This window comes from Dendrobates tinctorius, unplaced genomic scaffold, assembly GCF_039654945.1.
Source record: "Dendrobates tinctorius isolate UK_male_01 unplaced genomic scaffold, ASM3965494v1 ptg000157l, whole genome shotgun sequence".
Taxonomy (NCBI): domain Eukaryota; kingdom Metazoa; phylum Chordata; class Amphibia; order Anura; family Dendrobatidae; genus Dendrobates; species Dendrobates tinctorius.
In genome coordinates, this window is record NW_027361824.1 from 2610826 (window position 1) to 2631152 (window position 20327).

The 20327-nt window shown below is 47.5% G+C and overlaps 2 protein-coding genes across 6 annotated transcripts in view; both read left to right on the forward strand.

The window, feature by feature from the left end:
- The window catches only part of LOC141051431 (uncharacterized), a 244984-nt gene that overhangs the window by 165051 nt on the left and 59606 nt on the right, over positions 1-20327 (forward strand). The window lies entirely within an intron of this gene.
- LOC141051384 (uncharacterized) overlaps positions 1-20327 on the forward strand; it is a 45034-nt gene that overhangs the window by 20858 nt on the left and 3849 nt on the right. For 3 of the 5 annotated variants that reach the window (XM_073548325.1, XM_073548323.1, XM_073548324.1), the window contains 9 exons: positions 2029-2178; positions 2308-2487; positions 2570-2693; positions 2777-2874; positions 13070-13219; positions 13349-13528; positions 13612-13735; positions 13819-13916; positions 14111-14201. In XM_073548325.1, coding sequence (XP_073404426.1) covers positions 2101-2178; positions 2308-2487; positions 2570-2693; positions 2777-2874; positions 13070-13219; positions 13349-13528; positions 13612-13735; positions 13819-13916; positions 14111-14201 — 1123 coding nt within the window. In that variant the 5' untranslated portion in view covers positions 2029-2100. The remainder of the gene's footprint in view (positions 1-2028; positions 2179-2307; positions 2488-2569; positions 2694-2776; positions 2875-13069; positions 13220-13348; positions 13529-13611; positions 13736-13818; positions 13917-14110; positions 14202-20327) is intronic. The other 2 variants (XM_073548326.1, XM_073548327.1) reach the window with 1 other exon arrangement.

The following is a 20327-nucleotide window of genomic DNA, read 5'->3' on the forward strand; positions in this document are numbered from 1 at the left end:
GACCTTTATTATAGGCAAAACTAAAAGGTCCATAAACAATCCACCACACTGAGGATACAATAGTACAGAACACGAATGTAGTACAGTAACAGGATGAATGTCCAAGGAGATGAGAGTCTAATAATCCAGCAGACAGAGGATAAAATATGTCCATATGCTTCTCCTTCTCTCTGACGAGCTGTCTTCACATGATCATAACCACACAGGGTCTGACTTGTACAGCTCCTGTCCTCCCCATCCCCCTCATTATGTCCAGGGGTAGTCAGACACGTTGGGGTGGTTTTCAGGCCTCCCAGACCTGACAAAGGTGCCTTGGGGATTAAGGCACTACAGGGGGTTCATCAAGAGGCATAGATACAGTCAGGCTGCAGACAGTAAGTGAGCTAATTCAATTATCAGACTTTTGGAAGGTAATTGAGACTCTAGACAATATTGGGAATACACGGAATGATACAGGGCAACAAGAGAACACAATGGAAATCCGTAAAATATAAATAGACACAAAATGATACCCACATAACATATCACACCGTCACAGGGGATGTTGAAGTCTCCTAGGATAAGGATTGGTAGTTCTGAGGACATGAAGTGCGGCAGCCAGGCTGAGAAGTGGTCAAGGAAGTGAGTGGGTGAGCCTGGGGGCCGGTATATGACCGCTACTCTGATGTGGAGGGGACGGAAGAGCCTGGTGGTGTGGACCTCAAAAGAAGGGAATGAGAGTGATGGAACTGGGGGGATGACCTGGAAAGTGCATTGTGGGGAGTATGCCAACTCCACCACCAGGTCTGCTTGTTGGTCTCGTGGAATGGGTAAATTGTATGCCACCATGGAAATGGCAGCAGGGGAGACAGTGTCAGAGTCCTGAATCCAGGTTTCGGTGAGGACCAACAGATTCAGAGTATTGTTCACAAAGTAGTTGTGCAGGAAAGGAAGTTTGTTACATACAGACCTGGATTCCAGAGGGCACAATTAAAAGGAGCTGAAGGAATGCAAGTAATATTAATAAAATTATTATGGTTTTGATATGGGGTAGGGGTTGAGGGAAGGTGGTCTGGGTTTGGGGGAGATGTCCCCTGAAATCAATAAAAGTAGGAACATAAGGAGCAAGTAGTTCTTTGAAATGTTAGGAGTTTTTTTGTGCAATGTGTTTGGGCAAGATGGGCTGAGGTTTTTCAGGAAGGTGAGAAGTGCATGGGAGCTGAACATGGGAGAGGGAAGTATAGAGGGGCTGATGTGTATAAGTGGTGATAGAGGAGGGATGGGGCCGTGAATGTGGATGGCAAGGGAACACTGGAGGATAGAAATGAAGGACATGGTTAAAAAGGAAAGCAAAATGTTGGTTACCTGACTGCTGTCCTGACTGTCATGGAGTAACTGTCTTTTGCTGGATGCTTAGCTAATGTGATGCTTTGCTTAATGCGTGCAACCCCCTCACATGCGTGTTCCCCTTAGAAAGAATCACTGTATATGGAGATTTTGGGATCAGATCATTTCTGTCCATGATGTTTGTGGAAACAAAAAAGCTTTTATAAAACTTCATCAAACTTCTGTGTGTGACTCAGAGCTGAGATCTAACGTGACAGAAGATTCCAGTGCGGGGAAGACGGGAAACCTTCATATAGACGGCCGGTGGGGATGGGGTCAGTGACCGACTCTGGCCAAATCTGTTTCTAGAGCCGTAGTAGAAGATGAAGATGTCGTCCTCACCATGAAGTAGTTATTTCTCATGTCGCGTGTAATGAATCTCTCCTGCAGTATTGCTAATGCCGATTCCAGTGTCTGTAAATGAGACGAGAATTAGCGTTATGGAAGATGAGTCTATGAGGAACGTGTTCAGCTGCCGACTCCGAGGAGGAAACTGCTTGTTGTCTGTGGCCTAAATATATAGGTTTTATTAGTAGATGTCAGGGAAGAAAACTAAACCCTGTAAGATAATAAATCTCCTCATATGTTTCCCTTATTATCTCCAGTAAGTGTATTATTACACAGGATTCTTATGATGTTACATCGGATCATCTTCTCATTCAGGTCTCTACAATATCGGATCCTCTCAGTGAAGATCTTCTATATAAGAGAATTTTCCTGATTTACCCATCAAAGATGGATATGGACAGAGACAAGATGGTGGAGAGGATCTTACACCTCGCCCTAGAGATCCTCTTCCGTCTCACTGGAGAGGTGAGAGATTCTGATGACGTCACATTCCATCATTCTTATCTATGGGAATAACAGATGGACAGAACTGGAGAGGTGAGGACTCTGGAAATGTCTGTAGTGAGATTTATTAATGTGTCTCTCCATTACCAGGATTACACAGTGGTGAAGAAGACCTCTAGTGATCGCTGTCAGGACCCTGTGTCTGAGGGATGGGGAAGACCCCTGAGCCCACTCACGGGGCCTCCACCTCACCCCCTGATCCATGAGGACATCAAAGACCAGAAGATCCTAGAACTCATCTACAAGATGATTGAGCAGCTGACTGGAGAGGTGACACTGCTGGGAATGCTGGGACATTATACAGTAACACTATGAAGGGATCGGGGGATGACGGTATCATTGTATGTGTCAGGTTCCTATAAGGTGTCAGGATGTCGCTGTCTATTTCTCCATGGAGGAGTGGGAGTATTTAGAAGGACGCAAAGATCAGTACAAGAACGTCATAATGGAGGTTCCCCAGCCCCTCACATCACCAGGTAATAGACAGGACTAAATACACACGGCCTATAATTATCTGTATGTAGAGAATGAATTCAGTCCCTGTATGTGTTTCCTCCAGATCTATCCAGTAAGAGGACAATACCAGAGAGATGTCCCCGTCCTCTTCTTCCACAGGACTGTAAACAAGAAGATCCCAATGCTCCTCAGGATCATCAGGTAGATGGAGAGAAGGTGTCAGGAGATCTCCCCTATGATGTGTAGACGGCTGTGAAGGTCTTGTGATCAGTCTTGTTTTATCCACCAGTATTATATGTTTTATATCTGTGTAATAAGAACGGTATATATTAATACTGACCCCTATGTGCCCCCATATATTAGTAATGTCCCCTATGTGCCCCGATATAGTAGTAATGCCACCTATGTGCCCCCATGTATTAGTAATGTCACCTATGTGCCCTATTTATTAGTAATGCCACCTATGTGCCCCATATATTAGTACTGTCCCCTATGTGCCCCCATATATTAGTTCTGTCCCCTATGTGCCTCCATATATTAGTAATGCCCCTTGTGTGCCCCCATATATTAGTAGTGCCCCCATATTAGTAATGTCCCCATATATTAGTAATGTCACCTATGTGACCCCATATATTAGTAATGCCACCTATGTGCCCCATACATTAATAATTCCACATGTCCCCCATATATTAGTAATGTCCCCTATGTGCCCCATATATTAGTAATGTCCCCTATGTGCCCCACATATTAGTAATGCCACCTATGTGCCCAATATATTAGTAATGTCCGCTATGTGCCCCATATATTAGTAATGTCCCCTATGTGCCTCCATATATTAGTTATGTCACCTGTGTCCCCATTTATTAGTAATGTCCCCTATGTGCCCCATATATTAGTAATGCCGCCTATGTGCCCCCATATATTAGTAATGTCACCTATGTGCCCCACATATTAGTAATAAATAAAATATTGACTGTCACATCCAAACATAAATTAGGTCTGAACAGGTGCTTTCCTAGAGTCGCCAATTCATATATACATTTAAACGAAATGCAGCACTCTGTAATGCTAAAGCATGAAATATGGAGATTGAATTGCATTACTGCACTAGAGATATGAAGAATTGAGAATGCTTAGCGCATAAATTGGCCAATTCATGTGTATCTGGCAGCCACGATAAGGCGATTCTCGTTGCCAGGACCTAATTCTAATCCTCTCTTAAGGTACTGTCACACTAAGCGATATCGCTAGCAATATCGCTATAACTTGTGACGTTATAGCGATATTGCTAGCGACATCGCTGTGTCTGATACTTACCTACAACCCGCTCCCCCGCTGGTTATCTCTCATCGTGCGAGAACGTCCTGGACCGCTTCTCGTCGTCAGCTTCCTGTGGAGAGACGAGCGTGGACGCGGGCGGGAGGACGCAGGATCACCTAGTGTGACAGGTAAGTAGCGACCCCCCGTCCCCAGCGATGTCGCTGGTGAGATCTGCCTGTGTGGCATCTCACTAGCGACCACTTAGCGATGTACCAGCAATCCTGACCGCGTCATATCGCTGGTCGGGATCGCTGGTACTTCGCTAAGTGTGACAGTACCTTTAGACTGAAGTCTATTTCTCTATCAACCTTCCACGACAGCATAGGAGGTTGTCTCCCCGACCGGAGGCCTCCCGCAGCTCTCCGGTCTCTCCTTCTCCTGTTGCACGCCGTGCGGTGACCCGGAAGTGACGTCACGCGCAGTCACTTCCGGGGTATGTATGACAACTTCTTGTCATGGTGGCCCCCATTCAGCTTCCAGCGTGCGGAGCTCGCCAGCACTTGCTGTGCCTGCCCCGGGACCCAGGGAGGAGGAGGGGGAAAATGAAAATACTGCGCTGAGGGCAGGATTAACCCTTTATTAACCCGCCGGAAGACGCCGACAGGTAAGGCAAATCAGTCAGTATGTACGGTTCTTCCTGCCCTGCGTCTGCAGAGCCCAGCGCTGCCACAGTAAGTATAACTGGGGTGGGTCCTAGTGTTGCGATCTTGGGCTAGAGGTCCTCAAAATATTTCTCCTTTTCTTATAGGGAGAAAAGTCTGCCCACAAAAGCACCAATACCACCAGCAAGTCGGCCAAATGTGCCATATGCAGTGCAAAACTCCCCTCAAATAGGGCGAAAAAATTATGTCAAGCTTGCATAGACAGGGTGGTCAGGGCTGAACACCCGTCACTAATTAACGAAATTCGCAGCCTGGTTACTCACCAGGTTCAGACTTCCCTGGCCGCACTGTCCCCCCCTCCACCTCCTCCACTCCCTCCGATTGTGGGCTCACCACCCCCAAAAAAACGGAAAATTCAGTTGGAAGACTCAGAGTCTGAATCAGAAAAATCATATAATTCAGGCTCCGAAGATTGGGAACAACCGGGAACCTCTAATTCAGCCGAATCTAGGAGATACCTCCTTTCCACAGAATATGTGGAGGAGCTGGTCGGCGCAGTACGGGCCACCATGGAACTAGAGGATGAGCCTGTTAATCAGTCAGCACAAGACCGCATGTTCGGGGCATTCGAGGGACCCAAGCGAACAGCTTTCCCAGTACATAGGAGCATAGTAGATATGATCTCCCAGGAATGGGAGTACCCAGAGAAGAGCTACTCAGCCCCTTCGGAACTCAGGCATAGATTCCCCCTGGAGGGAGAGGAGTTTAAATGGGACATCCTGAAAGTTGATGTCCAGGTGGCGAGGGTGGTGAAGAAAACGGTCCTTCCTTTTGATGACGCGTCCCAGCTTAGAGACCCGATGGACCATAAAGCAGAGAGCCTCCTAAGGAAAGCCTTGGAAACCTCTTCTTTTTCCTTAAAGTCAGGGTTTGCGTCCACATGCGTGTCTAGGTCTCTCTTCCAATGGATAGAGGAACTAGAGTCATATTTTTCGGGGAACCTCAAGAGGTGACCTCCTGAACTCCCTTCCTATACTACAAAGAGCTACAGGCTTCTTTGGCGGATGCATCGATGGAGATGATCTGCACCTCTGCCAGGGCTATGGTACAGTCCAATTCTGCCAGACGTGCCCTCTGGCTTAAAACGTAAAACGTGGAGCAGGGATGTTACCTCCAAGGTGAAGCTCTGCTCTTTGCCCTTCACGGGTGAACATGTCTTCGGCCCGGCCTTAGATGAAATTCTTGAAAAGGCCACAGACAAAAAGAAGGTACTTCCTGAGCAGAGGACTCCAAAAAAGCGGCTTTTTCGAGCCCCCCAGAATTAACAATCCCAGCCGAGAGGTAAGGGAAAGTTGGGAAGATGGAGTTATGCTAAGGGGAGAGGCAGGAATATCCTGGTCCCCCAGCAGCAACAGCCACAAGAGAAGCAATGACTCGACCCCGGTGAGGGGAAGGCTTTCGAGGTTCTTTCACTCTTGGCAGTTGATTTCCAACAGCCCCTGGGTCCTCAGTGTGATCAAAGAAGGCCTACTACTAGAATTTGAATCCTTCCCCCCGCGGGGTATAAGAGTTACCTCCCTACCACCTCGGGAGACTATAGCACTAAAATCCGGCATTCAACTCCTTCTACAATCAAACGCAATTTCTCAGGTCCCTGTGGAGGAACAAGGAAGGGAGCATTATTCCAGGCTGTTCCTAGTGAAGAAACCCACAGGAGAGGCAAGAATAATAATAAATCTCAAGGGCCTCAACCGACATATCGCATATCGCAGATTCAAGATGGAGTCGGTAAAGACCGCAATTCCTCTGATAGGGCCGTCTTACTTCATGGCAACCATAGATCTGAAGGATGTCTATTTTCACATTCCTATACATCCTTCTCACAGGAAGTACCTAAGGTTTGCGATCCGTCAGGGTCCAGACATCCGGCACTATCAGTACAACGTACTTCCCTTTGGAATATCCTCTGCCCCTCGAGTATTTTCCAAAATTATGGCGGAAACTGTGTCCCACATCAGAAGCCAAGGTATATACATTGTACCCTACCTGGACGACCTGCTGATAATAGGAGCCTCATACCAGACTCTGGTAAACCAGGTGACCCAAACTCTGGGTATTCTCCAATCGCTGGGGTGGATCCCGAATATAGAAAAGTCGCAGATCCAACCCTCCCAGCAGATAAAATTCTTGGGAATCCTCCTATATTCAAGGAAACAAATGTCCTTCCTCCCGGAGCAACATCAGAGGTCCATAATTTCAAGAATCTCGAGCTTCAGGAAAGAGGTCCCCGACCCTCAGGTCAGCTATGTCCATACTAGGGTCAATGACCTCCTGCATCCAGTCGGTACCTTGGGCGCAGGCTCACTCCACAATACTCCAGTCCCATATCTTGCGAAACTGGAACAGAGATCACACCTGCCTGAACAAAAGAGTCCATACCCCAGGAAGAGTGAAAGCTTCGCTAGCATGGTGGATGGACAAATCTGTGCAGGGGAATCAACTGGTCCCAAATCCCCTTGGTCACGGTAACATCGGATGCCAGCAAAAAAGGCTGGGGAGCCGTAGTGTCCCAACAACCATTCCAGGGGTTGTGGAGCCAGAGAGTGAGTGCAAAGTCCTCAAACTTCAAGGAACTGAAGGCTGTGGAGGAAGCTCTCCTGGCGGCAAGACACCTACCGTATTTTTCCGACCATAAGACGCACTTTTTTCCCCAAAAATTTGGGGGGAAAGTGGGGGGTGCGTCTTATGGTCGCAATATGCTAACCTCCGGGGCTCTGCGGTGCAGTGGTGGCGGCGGGCTGTGCTCCGGAGCAGGGGCGGCGGCTCCACCGGCATTTCCTCGCAGCCCGGAGGCCCCTGCACATCCCTTCCGGGAACATGGACGCCGGGAAGATGGCCGGGGTCGGCGCATGCGCAGGTTCAGATCTCGTCCCGAGATCTCAGGGGACGAGATCTCGTTGCCGAGATTTGAATCACGTCCCCCGAGATCTCGGGACGAGATATGAACCTGCGCATGCGCCGTCCCCAGACTGGCGGCCATCTTCCCGGCGGCCATGTTCCCGGAGGCCACCGCAACATGGCAGCGGCCAGCAAGGGATGTGCGGGGGCTTCCGGGCAGCGAGGAAATGCCGGCGGAGCCGCCGCCCCTGCACCGGAGCACAGCCCGCCGCCACCCTCACCCCGCAGAGCCCACCTGCCCCAGCTCAGCACAGCCCACCTGCCCCAGCACAGCTGCCCCAGCACAGCCCACCTGCCCCAGCCCCAGCGCAGCTGCCCCAGCACAACCCACCTGCCCCAGCACAGAGCCGCCACCGCACGAGCCTGGACCACTGAATGACTGCTGTGACTACTCCTCCACCTGTGCCGGATCCCTTCCCAGGTAAGCTGAATTCGGACTGTAAGACGGACCCCCATTTGACACATTATTTTTTTCCCTATTTTCCTTCTGAAAATTGGGGTGCGTCTTATGGTCCGGTGCGTCTTATAGTCCGAAAAATACGGTAGTTCAGGGCCATCATATCAGAGTCTACTCGGATAATGTAACAACAGTGGCCCATCTCAGACACCAAGGTGGTACAAGATCCAGCAGTCTAGAGGGCCTGTCTGGCCGAATATTTTCCTGGGCCGAAAGACACCTCCGGTCTCTAACAGCAGTCCACCTAAAGGGTACCTCCAATCTTCAGGCAGATTTCCTGAGCCGTAAATGCATCCAGCCTGGCGAGTGGAGCCTTAACGAAAAAATCTTTCAGAAGCTGGTCAACAGGTGGGGCCTCCCGGAGGTGGATCTACTGGCCTCAAGAGAAAATGCTCGGGTGAGAAACTATTTTTCCCTGAACCCCAGGGACAGATCCCTGGGGGGGTAGATGCCTTTGCCCATAAGTGGAGGTTTCGTCTGGCATATGCCTTACCGCCAGTTCCAATCCTTGCCGCAACCCTGAGGAAGATCCGTGAGGATCGAACCCAGACCATCCTAGTAGCTCCTCTATGGCCAAAAAGGAGCTGGTATTCTCTAATTACAGAGCTACAGGTAGAGGGGCCAGTCCTCCTACCCCTGGAAAACGACCTTCTCTTACAGGGCCCGCTACATCACCCAAACCTCCGGGGAATGAGGTTAGCGGCCTGATTACTGAGACCCAGATCTTGAGGGCCAAGGGTCTATCAGAGGCAGTAATAAACACCCTCCAGAAATCCCGGAAGCTGATCACCATTGCTATATATAACAAAATATGGAAAAAGTTTTCCTCATGGTGTCTGCCAGATTTGCCTGACCCAGGAAACCCTAACATTTTTCGTATCCTGGATTTCCTACAGAGGGGGCTTGAGCTAGGTCTAAAACCTAGCACACTGAAAGTACAGATATCAGAATTAAGCTCCATGTTTGACTGTGACTTGGCCAATCACAGGTGGATAAGAAGATTCATTACATCAGCCACTAGGCTGCATCCAAAAAAGCTATTAAATCAAACAATATTCCGGACTAACATAATTTCTACTGCCGGAAAAAAGTGAAGAGATCCAGAAAAAATGTCTTTAATCAATTTATTAATAATATATTAAAAACAGAGAAAAATGCCCAAAAGGAGACGCAAAATACCCTACAGCAATCTTATATGAACAGGCATGATGATAATAAGGCACAAAAATCACACAAAAGCAGATATTGCACAATATAAGGGTTTAATAAAAGATGCAAATAATTCACACCAATCCTCAAAATGGTCTGCTATATATAAATGGTTAAATACCTAAATGAGTCTAAATCTAAGATCCCTAGGCGGCACAATGCATATAAAGTGTGAAATATAGCGGCAACATGACGGTGACGTCTAAGGCTAGTTTCACATTAGCGTTTACGGCCGCAGCGCCGGGCTGCGCACGGCCGCCGCTAAGCCCTGCCCACTGCCGCGCCTCCGCCGGTAGCTCCGCCTACGGACGCATGACGCTGCATGCGTCCTGTGTCTCCTATCTTTAGCACTGGGGACGCAGGCCGTGCGCAGTATGCGTTTGGCGGCGCATGTGTCCTTTTGACGGAGCGCACCAAATTGCAACCTGTTGCGTTTGGCGCTGGTCGGCGCAGCGTCAAAAGGACGCATGCGCCGCCAAACTCATACTGCGCACGGCCTCCGTCCCCAGTGCTAAAGATAGGGGACGCAGGACGCATGCAGCGTCATGCGTCCGCTGGCGGAGCTACCGGCGAAGGCGCGGCAGGGGGCGGGGCTTAGTAAACGCTAATGTGAAACTAGCCTTAGTCCTCATATTAATCTACCTACATGAACCGCTCCAAAATAGACCTAATTAAAAATAGTATAACCAAAATTGTATGCCTTAAATAACAATACTTGGTCACTGTAAGCTCAAAGAGACGTGGGCGCCGCAGCCTCCTCCACCCCAACGCGCGTTTCACAACAAGCTTCTTCCGGGGGCGCCCCCGGAAGAAGCTAGTTGCGGTTCCACCATGGGACTTGAACGTGGTTCTTACTGGACTCACTCAATCACCCTTTGAGCCCCTGCCATCCTGTACTTCTCAGCTGCTCTCCTGTAAGGTCGCCTTCCTTATAACAATAACCTCAGCAAGGCAAATAGGAGAGCTACAGGCTCTCTCAATCAGAGAACCCTACCTAACAGTCAGAGATGACTCCATAATTGTCTCCATTGATCCGTCTTTTCTACCAAAGGTCGTGTCGGACTTTCATAGATCACAGAATATAATTCTCCCCTCATTTTGTCAAAACCCAGCAAACCCTAAAGAAGAGGTGTTTCATACGCTGGACGTAAGGCGAATAATTCTCCACTACTTAGAGTGTGCCAAGCCTTATAGAATCGACCACAACCTATTCATCCATACCTCTGGTCCAAACAGAGGAAAGAAGGTGGCAAAAAACACTTGCCAATTGGATTAAAAAGGCTATCTCTGAAGCATACCTGGCGCAAAACATCACTCCCCTACAGGGATCAAAGCGCATTCAACACGATCTACCTCTACTTCATGGGCTGAGGGCAGGCGCATCTTCAGAGCAGATTTGTAAGGCAGCAACCTGGTCCTCCTTTCATATTTTTTCGAAACACTACAGGTTGGACCTTATGTCCAACAGGGATTTAGTCTTTGGCCGAAAAGTTCTTCAGGCCGTTGTCCCCCCCTAGTGCAGTATAGGTTGTTATGCCTCCTATGCTGTCGTGGAAGGTTGCTAGAGAAAATAGAATTAGACTTACCGGTAATTCGGTTTCTAGAAACCTTCCACGACGCCACTATTTCCCTCCCTGTAGTCTTGGACAAATTCTGAGAATCTTAAGGTAACCGGTGCTATGGTAATCAGTTATAAGTCACTGGTGAGAGGGAGGTGGGAGGGACCTCTTAACCTCTCGTGCTTCCTGTCCCCCATTAGGGCATGGAGACAACCTCCTATGCTGTCATGGAAGGTTTCTAGAAACCGAATTATCGGTAAGTCTAATTCTATTTTTTTTTTCTGGTATTTTTCTTGCAATATAGGAAAGCCTAAGGCCCGAAATAAACCCCATAAATCACTGTACACGGAGACTTTGGGATCAGATCATTTCTGTCCATGATGTTTGTGGAAACAAAAAAGCTTTTATAAAACTTCATCAAACTTCTGTGTGTGACTCAGAGCTGAGATCTAACGTGACAGAAGATTCCAGCGCGGGGAAGACGGGAAACCTTCATATAGACGGCCGGTTGGGATGGAGGCAGTGACCGACTCTGGCCAAATCTGTCTCTAGAGCCGTAGTAGAAGATGAATATGTCGTCCTCATCATGAAGGAGTTATTTCTCATCTTGCATGTAATGAATATCTCCTGCAGTATTGCTAATGCCGATTCCAGTGTCGGTAATGAGACGAGAATTAGCGTTATGGAAGATGAGTCTATGAGGAACGTGTTCAGCTGCCGACTCCGAGGAGGAAACTGCTTGTTGTCTGTGGCCTAAATATATAGGTTTTATTAGTAGACTAGCTGAAGAGCCCGGCGTTGCCCGGGCATATTATCTAACTGTGGGTCCCGCTCTCTCCCTTAACAGCCCCGCTCTCCACCTACCATCACACTCTCTCCTTCCCCAGCCCCGCTCTCCACCTACCATCACGCTCTCTCCTTCCACAGCCCCACTCTCCACCCGCAGTCCCATTCTATCCCTCCGCTGCGGCTCGCTACATCCGTGACCCGCTGTCCCTCCACAGCCCCGCTCTTTCCCTCCACAGCTCACCCCTAATATCCCACATCATCTCGTCAAAGCCACCGGACTACTACACCTAATATTCCACATCATCCCGTCAGCCAGAGCCACCGGACTACTACCCCTAATATCCCACATCATCCCGTCAGCCAGAGCCACCGGACTACTACCCCTAATATCCCACATCATCCCGTCAGCCAGAGCCACCGGACTACTACCACTAATATCCCACATCATCCCGTCAGCCAGAGTCACCGGACTACTACCCCTAATATCCCACATCATCCCGTCAGCCAGAGCCACCGGACTACTACCCCTAATATCCCACATCATCCCGTCAGCCAGAGTCACCGGACTACTACCCCTAATATCCCACATCATCCCGTCAGCCAGAGCCACCGGACTACTACCCCTAATATCCCACATCATCCCGTCAGCCAGAGCTACCAGACTACTACCCCTAATATCCCACATCATCCCATCAGCCAGAGCCACCGGACTACTACCCCTAATATCCCACATCATCCCGTCAGCCAGAGCCACCGGACTACTACCCCTAATATCCCACATCATCCCGTCAGCCAGAGTCACCGGACTACTACCCCTAATATCCCACATCATCCCGTCAGCCAGAGCCACCGGACTACTACCCCTAATATCCCACATCATCCCGTCAGCCAGAGCTACCAGACTACTACCCCTAATATCCCACATCATCCCATCAGCCAGAGCCACCGGACTACTACCCCTAATATCCCACATCATCCCTTCAGCCAGAGCCACCGGACTACTACCCCTAATATATGGGTATATGGGCAGGGAGGGGGTGATTCATTTCTGTCCTGTGCTCTCTGCTCCTTTCTGGGGGCAGACAATGGCTGGGAGCTTATGTTCCCAGGGATGCTAGATTTCTCCCACCATGGCAGTGTCTGCTGAGGTGTTGTCGCCTACATTCACTTTCGTATATAGAGATATGCTTTCGTTATGCTCCACACCCTTCTATCATTCACATTGCTGTTCCCCAGCTCACCTACCTCTCTGTCCTTCTCCCTCCTATAGACTTTCAGCCCTACATTTTTATTGAGCCCTGAATTTGAAGAAATGTCTCCCTCTACTGGTCTGCTTCGTGATACACACACACACACACACACACACACACACACACACACACACACACACACACACACACACACACACACACACACATACATACATTCACTTTTATATATAGAGATGTATTATTACACAGGATTCTTATGATGTTACATTAGATCATCTTCTTCTCATTCAGGTCTCTACAATATCGGATCCTCTCAGTGAAGATCTTCTATATAAGAGAATTTTCCTGATTTACCCATCAAAGATGGATATGGACAGAGACAAGATGGTGGAGAGGATGTTACACCTCACCCTAGAGATCCTCTTCCGTCTCACTGGAGAGGTGAGAGATTCTGATGACGTCACATTCCATCATTCTTATCTATGGGAATAACAGATGGACAGAACTGGAGAGGTGAGGACTCTGGGAATGTCTGTAGTGAGATTTATTATTTTGTCTCTCCATAACCAGGATTACACAGTGGTGAAGAAGACCTCTAGTGATCGCTGTCAGGACCCTGTGTCTGAGGGATGCGGAAGAGCCCTGAGCCCAATCACGGGGCCTCCACCTCACCCCCTGATCCATGAGGACATCAATGACCAGAAGATCCTAGACCTCATCTACAGGATGATTGAGCAGCTGACTGGAGAGGTGACACTGCTGGGAATGCTGGGACATTATACAGTAACACTATGAAGGGATCGGGGGGATGACGGTATCATTGTATGTGTCAGGTTCCTATAAGGTGTCAGGATGTCGCTGTCTATTTCTCCATGGAGGAGTGGGAGTATTTAGAAGGACGCAAAGATCAGTACAAGAACGTCATAATGGAGGTTCCCCAGCCCCTCACATCACCAGGTAATAGACAGGACTAAAGACACACGGCCTATAATTATCTGTATGTAGAGAATTAATTCAGTCCCTGTATGTGTTTCCTCCAGATCTATCCAGTAAGAGGACAACACCAGAGAGATGTCCCCGTCCTCTTCTCCCACAGGACTGTAAACAAGAAGATCCCAGTGCTCCTCAGGATCATCAGGTAGATGGAGAGAAGGTGTCAGGAGATCTCCCCTATGATGTGCAGACGGCTGTGAAGCTCTTGTGCTCAGTCTTGTTCTATCCACCAGTATTATATGTTTTATATCTGTGTAATGAGAGCGGTGGAGATGGCAGGATTAGAGCTGATCATAGATGGGACTTCTAAATCTGTGACTTTTACAATATTTGTTTCAGGGTGAAGATCTGACCCATATTAATACTACAGAGACATATGTGCGGGGTGATGAGCGGTGTAAAGAGGAGATTCCCACATATGACTACCCAGGTGAGTAGTGACCACTGACTGCAGAGACGTCACAGATTCCTCTCAGTCACCGGCTGTGGCTGCTTTATCGGTGGTGTAGTCCGGCCGTATCACAATCGTGTGATCACCATTTAGGTTCCCGACCACAACATTCTCCTCCTCCCAAAACTGTTCTATTGACTTTGGGCATTGAAAGCCCTTTTCTATAGAACTTACAACCTGTAGGATCCACCTACCCCCTGGGATTAGGAGACGCTGACCGTTACCTGCCCAGGACTGTAAACTACGAAGCCAAATGACAGCGTACGTAGAATGTGCTGACAAGTTAGAAAATCACTTCAAGAAAAGTATTATGATGGATCAGAGAAAGCGGAGGGTAATGATGGTGTTGGCTTCCTAGATCCCTGAGATCTTATTGGATGAATCTCCCTTCTCTCCCTTCTGTGCTCATGTGGCCCCTAAGAGACCAGGTCCAGTCTTTCTGGCCAAACTTCGCTTTTATGATCGACAACAGTAAATCTTTATTTGAAGTTTTCAGTTAATGAGATTTTCGTGCTCTAGGGCGGGGCTGTGGGCGGGGCTTTATGTGGCGCTCTGCATACACAGCGAATAGGCCTCCTTACCTTGACAAGCCAGAGCTGGTATGTCACTCTCCACAAGGAGAAACCTTATCCCTTATAAAAAAAATATTGGAATATTTTAAAAAAAGATGTGATTCTTGGGAAAATGCTTCCTTGTGAACCAGGAATAACTTTTAGGAGAGGGGCGACAGTGAAAAATATTGTAGCTCGAAGTAAATTAGAGGTTACAAAAATAAAAAATATGAAAGGAAATAATACCAATGTGAATGGAGGGAAGGTAAATACGGGAGTATACAGGTGCTCTTCAAACAAAGTACCGTATATACGCGCGTATAAGCCGAGATTTTCAGCCCATTTTTTGGGTGCTGAAAGTCCCCCACTCGGCTTATACGCGAGTCATATAGCCAGGGGGTAGTTGGGGGAGCGGGGGTGTCAGATCATACTGACCCCACTGGCACATCTCTGCAGTGCCCCTGCTTGTCCCACGGTCTCCCTTCCTTCCTACAGCAGTCACATGGTACCGCCCATTAAAGTCATGAATATGCACATATTTATGACTTTAATGAGCGGTACCACATGACCGCTGAAGCAAGGAAGGGAGAACGGGGCTGCAGAGACGCGCCAGTGGGAGGTAAGTATATGCTATATTCACCTGTCCCAGTTCCAACGCTGCTCGCCGATGTGTGCCCGCCGGGTCAGTGATGTTCAGGCAACAGAGGGCGCGCTGACGTAGTCAGTGAGCGCCCTCTGCCAGAACAGTCACAGACAGGGACCGGCGGGCAGACAGCGGTGAGCAGCGTTGGAACCGGGAAATGTGAATATCTCAGGTGGCGGGTCCTGAGCCAGCGGCGACACCTGTCCCCCATAGCGCGCCGGTGTCTCCTGCTCAGCATACCGGCACCTGGCCCCCAGGGACAAGAGGTGAGTATGTCTTTTTTTTTTTTTTTTTTAATACCTGCAGTAGCGGCAGCAGCAATATATGGGGGCATACTCTATGGGGCATCATATGGGGGCATATTCTTTTTTTTAAACCAGTTATTTTTATTTAGGTTTCAAAAGATTTTAAACAATAAACAGTGGATATCAATATACATGTAACAATTCACATATCTTGTAATAATACAATCAAAGCCATCCCCCCCCTCCCCCAATACTCCTTATGCCGGGCATACTTGAGAGTCTTAGCAATCATATCACCGCCATCCAGGCGGACCATATTTCTTCGAAAGTTCCTTCACCATGCCTTTGCCTGTAAATGCTTTCCTCTAAATGCATTACCGTACGTGTCTGAGCCATAAATTCCCTCCTAGTGGGGGGTTATATGGGGGCATATTCAATGGAGCATCTTATGGGGCAGCATAAGGGGGCATATTCAATGGAGCATCTTATGGGGGCATAGTAAATGGAGCATCTTATGGAGACAGCATATGGGGGCATATTCAGTGGAGCATCGTATAGGGCAGCATATGGGGGCATATTCAATGGAGCATCTTATGGGGGCAGCATATGGGGGCATATTCAATGGAGCATCTTATGGGGGCATATTCAATGGAGCATCATATGGGGGCATATGCAATGGAGCATCTTATGGGGGCAGCATATTCAATGGAGCATCTTATGAGGGTAGCATATGGGGGTATATTTAATGGAGCATCGTATGGGGGCAGCATATGAGGGCATATTCAATGGAGCATCTTATAGGGACAGCATATGGGGGCATATTCTATGGAGCATCTTATGGGGCCTATTTTATGGAACATCTTATGGGGCTTATTTTATGGAGCATTTAATGGGGCAGCATATGGGGCATAATCTATGGAACATCTTATGGGGCCATAACCTTTATGGAGCAGCATATGGGGCATATTCTATGTAGCATCTTATGGGGCCATTATTAACCTTTGTGCAGCATTATATGGGGCGTATTTTGTATGGAGCATTATATGGGACTTCTGATTCAATATGGCTATTCAAAAACATTTAACCTACTGATGTCTCAATTAATTTTACTTTTATTGGTATCTATTTTTACTTTTGAAATTTGCCAGTAGCTTCTGCATTTTCCACCCTAGTCTTATATGTGAGTCAATAAGTTTTCCCAGTTTTTTGTGGCAAAATTAGGGGGGGGGTCGGCTTATACACGAGTATATACGGTAAATGTTGTAAGATCATTGACCATGGAGCAAGGAGTATTCGATCTAATACCACTGGGGGAACAATTAAAATAAATCAGAGTCTCAGATATAGGACAGATTTTGTTATCTATGTAGTGACTTGCAGATGCGGGCTTCAATACGTGGGACGAACTTCCCAGGAACTGAGAGCCCGGATGAACAGTCACCGCTATAATTCAAAGAACGGGCACATTAAACATAGTCTGTCCCGTCATCTTCTGCTGAAGCACAAAAATGCTTCTGTATCACGGTTACACCATTGGAACATATACCAAAAGGGGTTAATAATAGGAATAAATTATTAAATCGAAAGAAGTCCTATTGGATATATAGGCTACCAAGCCTCTATCCAAACGGACTTAATGACGTCGTAGAGAATGTGTAAGGGATTGTCACGGGTAAGACAGTCGTTTTAGGGTATGTGCACACATTGCAGATTTGCCTGCAGAATTTTCTGCACAGAATCTGCACCTCTTGGCAGAAAACGCAGGTAAAAATCCATGCGTTTTTGATGCAGATTTTCCTGCAGATTTGTATGCGTTTTTGTAAACTAAATAAAGATGTTATTTAACCCCTTTATGACATCGGACGTACTATCCCGTCCACGGTACCCGGGCCCCTATGGCTGGGGACAGGATAGTACGTCATCGAGATCAGCGGCGCCCCCGGGGGGAGCGCCGCTGATCGCGGCCGGGTGTCAGCTGATTATCACAGCTGACACCCGACACCGTGTTTGCGTTCACGGACCACCTCCGGCACATTAACCCCCGGCACACTGCGATCAAACATGATCGCAGTGTACCGGAGGTTTAGGGAAGCATCGGCAGGGAGGGGGCTCCCTCCGTGCTTCCCTGAGACCGCCACAGCAGCGCGTTGTGCAGTGCTGCTGGGAGGGCTCCATCCCTGCAGACCCCGGATCCAATATGGCCGCAGGGGCCTGCAGGGAGGCGGCTTCCTCAGTGCCTGCAGAGCGCAGGTATGAGGAAGCCTTGTGTAGTGTCTGTCAGATCGCTGATCTGTCAGCACTGTGTGACGTGTCAGATCAGCGATCTGACACAAGACAGTGATGTCCCCCCTGAGACAAAGTAATAAAGTGTAAAAAAAAAAAAAATCGCTTAATAAAAAAAAATATTCCCTAATTCATTTTTTTGGAAATAAAAAAAAAAACAAAAGTACACATATTTAGTATCGCCGCGTCCGTAACGACCCGCCCTATGAAACTGTCCTACTAGTTAACCCCCTTAGTGAACCCCTTAAAAAATAAAAAACAGCAAAAAATAATGCTTTATCATCATACTGCCGAACAAAAAGTGCAATAATGCGCAATCAAAAAGACGCATATAAATATCCATGGCACTGCTGAAAACGTCATCTTGTCCCGCAAAAAAATGAGCCGCCATACAGCATCATCAGCGAAAAAATAAAGTTATAGCTCACAGAATAAAGCGATGCAAAAATAATTATTTTTTATATAATTGTTTTTATTATATAAAAGCGCCAAAACATAAAAAAAAGACGTAAATGAGGTATCGCTGTAACCGTACTGACCCGAAGAATAAAACCGCTTTATCAATTTTACCGCACACGGAATGGTGTAAACGCACCCCCCCAAAGAAATTCATGAATTGCTGGTTTTTGTTCATTCTGCCTCCCAAAAATCGTGACAAAAAGCGATCAAAAAAATGTCACGTGCCCGAATGTGGTACCAATAAAAACGTCAACTTGTCCCACAAAAAACAAGACCTCACTTGACTTTGTGGGCCAAAATGTAGTGATGCAAAAGCTATCTTTTGCAATAAAAAGCGTGTTTTAGCGTATGACAGCTGCCAAACATAAAAATCCGCTATAAATAGTAAATCAAACCCCCCGCTATCACCCCCTTAGTTAGGGCAAAATAATAAAATAAAGTATTTATTTCCATTTTCCGATTAGGGTTGGGGCTAAAGTTAGGGTTTGGATTAGGGTTAGTTTTATGGCTAGGGTTATAGTTAGGACTGGGGTTAGGGGTATGTTGGGGTTAGGGTTGGCGTTAGAATTGGAGTGTTTCCACATCAGGGGCTCTCCAAACGTGAAATGGCATCCAATCTCAATTCCAGACAATTTTGCATTGAAAAGTCAAATGGCGCTTCTTCCCTTCCGAGCTCTGCTGTGCGCCCAAACAGTGATTTACCCCCACATTCACTATCGTTCATAAGTTTGGGGTCACCCAGACAATTTTGTGTTTTCCATGAAAACTCATACTTTTATTAATCAAATGAGTTGCCAAATGCATTTAAAATCTCGTCCAGCCATTGACAAGGTTCGGAAAAAAGATTATTTGAAATAATAATTTTCTCCTTCAGACTTTGCTTTCGGCACAGAATGCTCCTTTGCAGCAGTTCCAGCATTGCAGACCTTTGGCATTCTAGCAAGTAATTTGCTGCGGTAATCTGGAGACATTTCACCCCATGCTTCCAGAAACCCCTCCCACAAGTTGGTTTGGCTTGGTGGCACTTTTTGCTCATCATACTGTCAAGCTGCTCCCATTACAGCTCAATGGGGTTGAGATCTGGTGACTGCGCTGGCCACTCCATTACAGATAGAATACCAGCTGCCGGCTTCTTCCCTAAATAGTTCCTGCATAATTTGGAGGTCTGCTTTGGGTTATTGCCCTGTTGTAGGATGAAATTGGCTCCAATCAAGCGCTGTCCACAGGGTATGGCATGGCGATGCAAAATGGAGTGATAGCCTTCCTTATTCAAAATCCCTTTTACCTTGTACAAATCTTCCACTTCACCAGCACCAAAGCAACCCCAGACCATCACATTACCTCCACCATGCTTGACAGATGGCATCAGGCACTCTTCCTGCATCTTTTCAGTTGTTCTGCATCTCACAAATGTTCTTCTGTGTGATCCAAACACCTCAAACTTGGATTCGTCTGTCCATAACACTTTTTTCCAATCTTCCTCTGTCCAATGTCTGTTCTTTTGCCCATATTAATCATTTCCTTTTATTAGCCAGTCTCAGATATGGCTTTTTCTTTGCCACTCTGCCCTGAAGGCCAGCATCCCGGAGTCGCCTCTTCACTGTAGACGTTAACACTGGCGTTTGTGTGTACTATTTAATGAAGCTGCCAGTTGAGGACCTGTGAGGCGTCGATTTCTCAAACTACAGACTCTAATGTACTTGTCTTGTTGCTCAGTTGTGCAGCGGGGCCTCCCACTTCTCTTTCTACTCTGGTTAGAGCCTGTTTGTGCTCTCCTCTGAAGGGAGTAGTACACATTGTTGTAGGAAATCTTCAGTTTCTTGGCAATCTCTCGCATGGAATAGCCTTCATTTCTAAGAACAAGAATAGACTGTCGAGTTTCACATGAAAGTTCTATTTTTCTGGCCATTTTGAGAGTTTAATG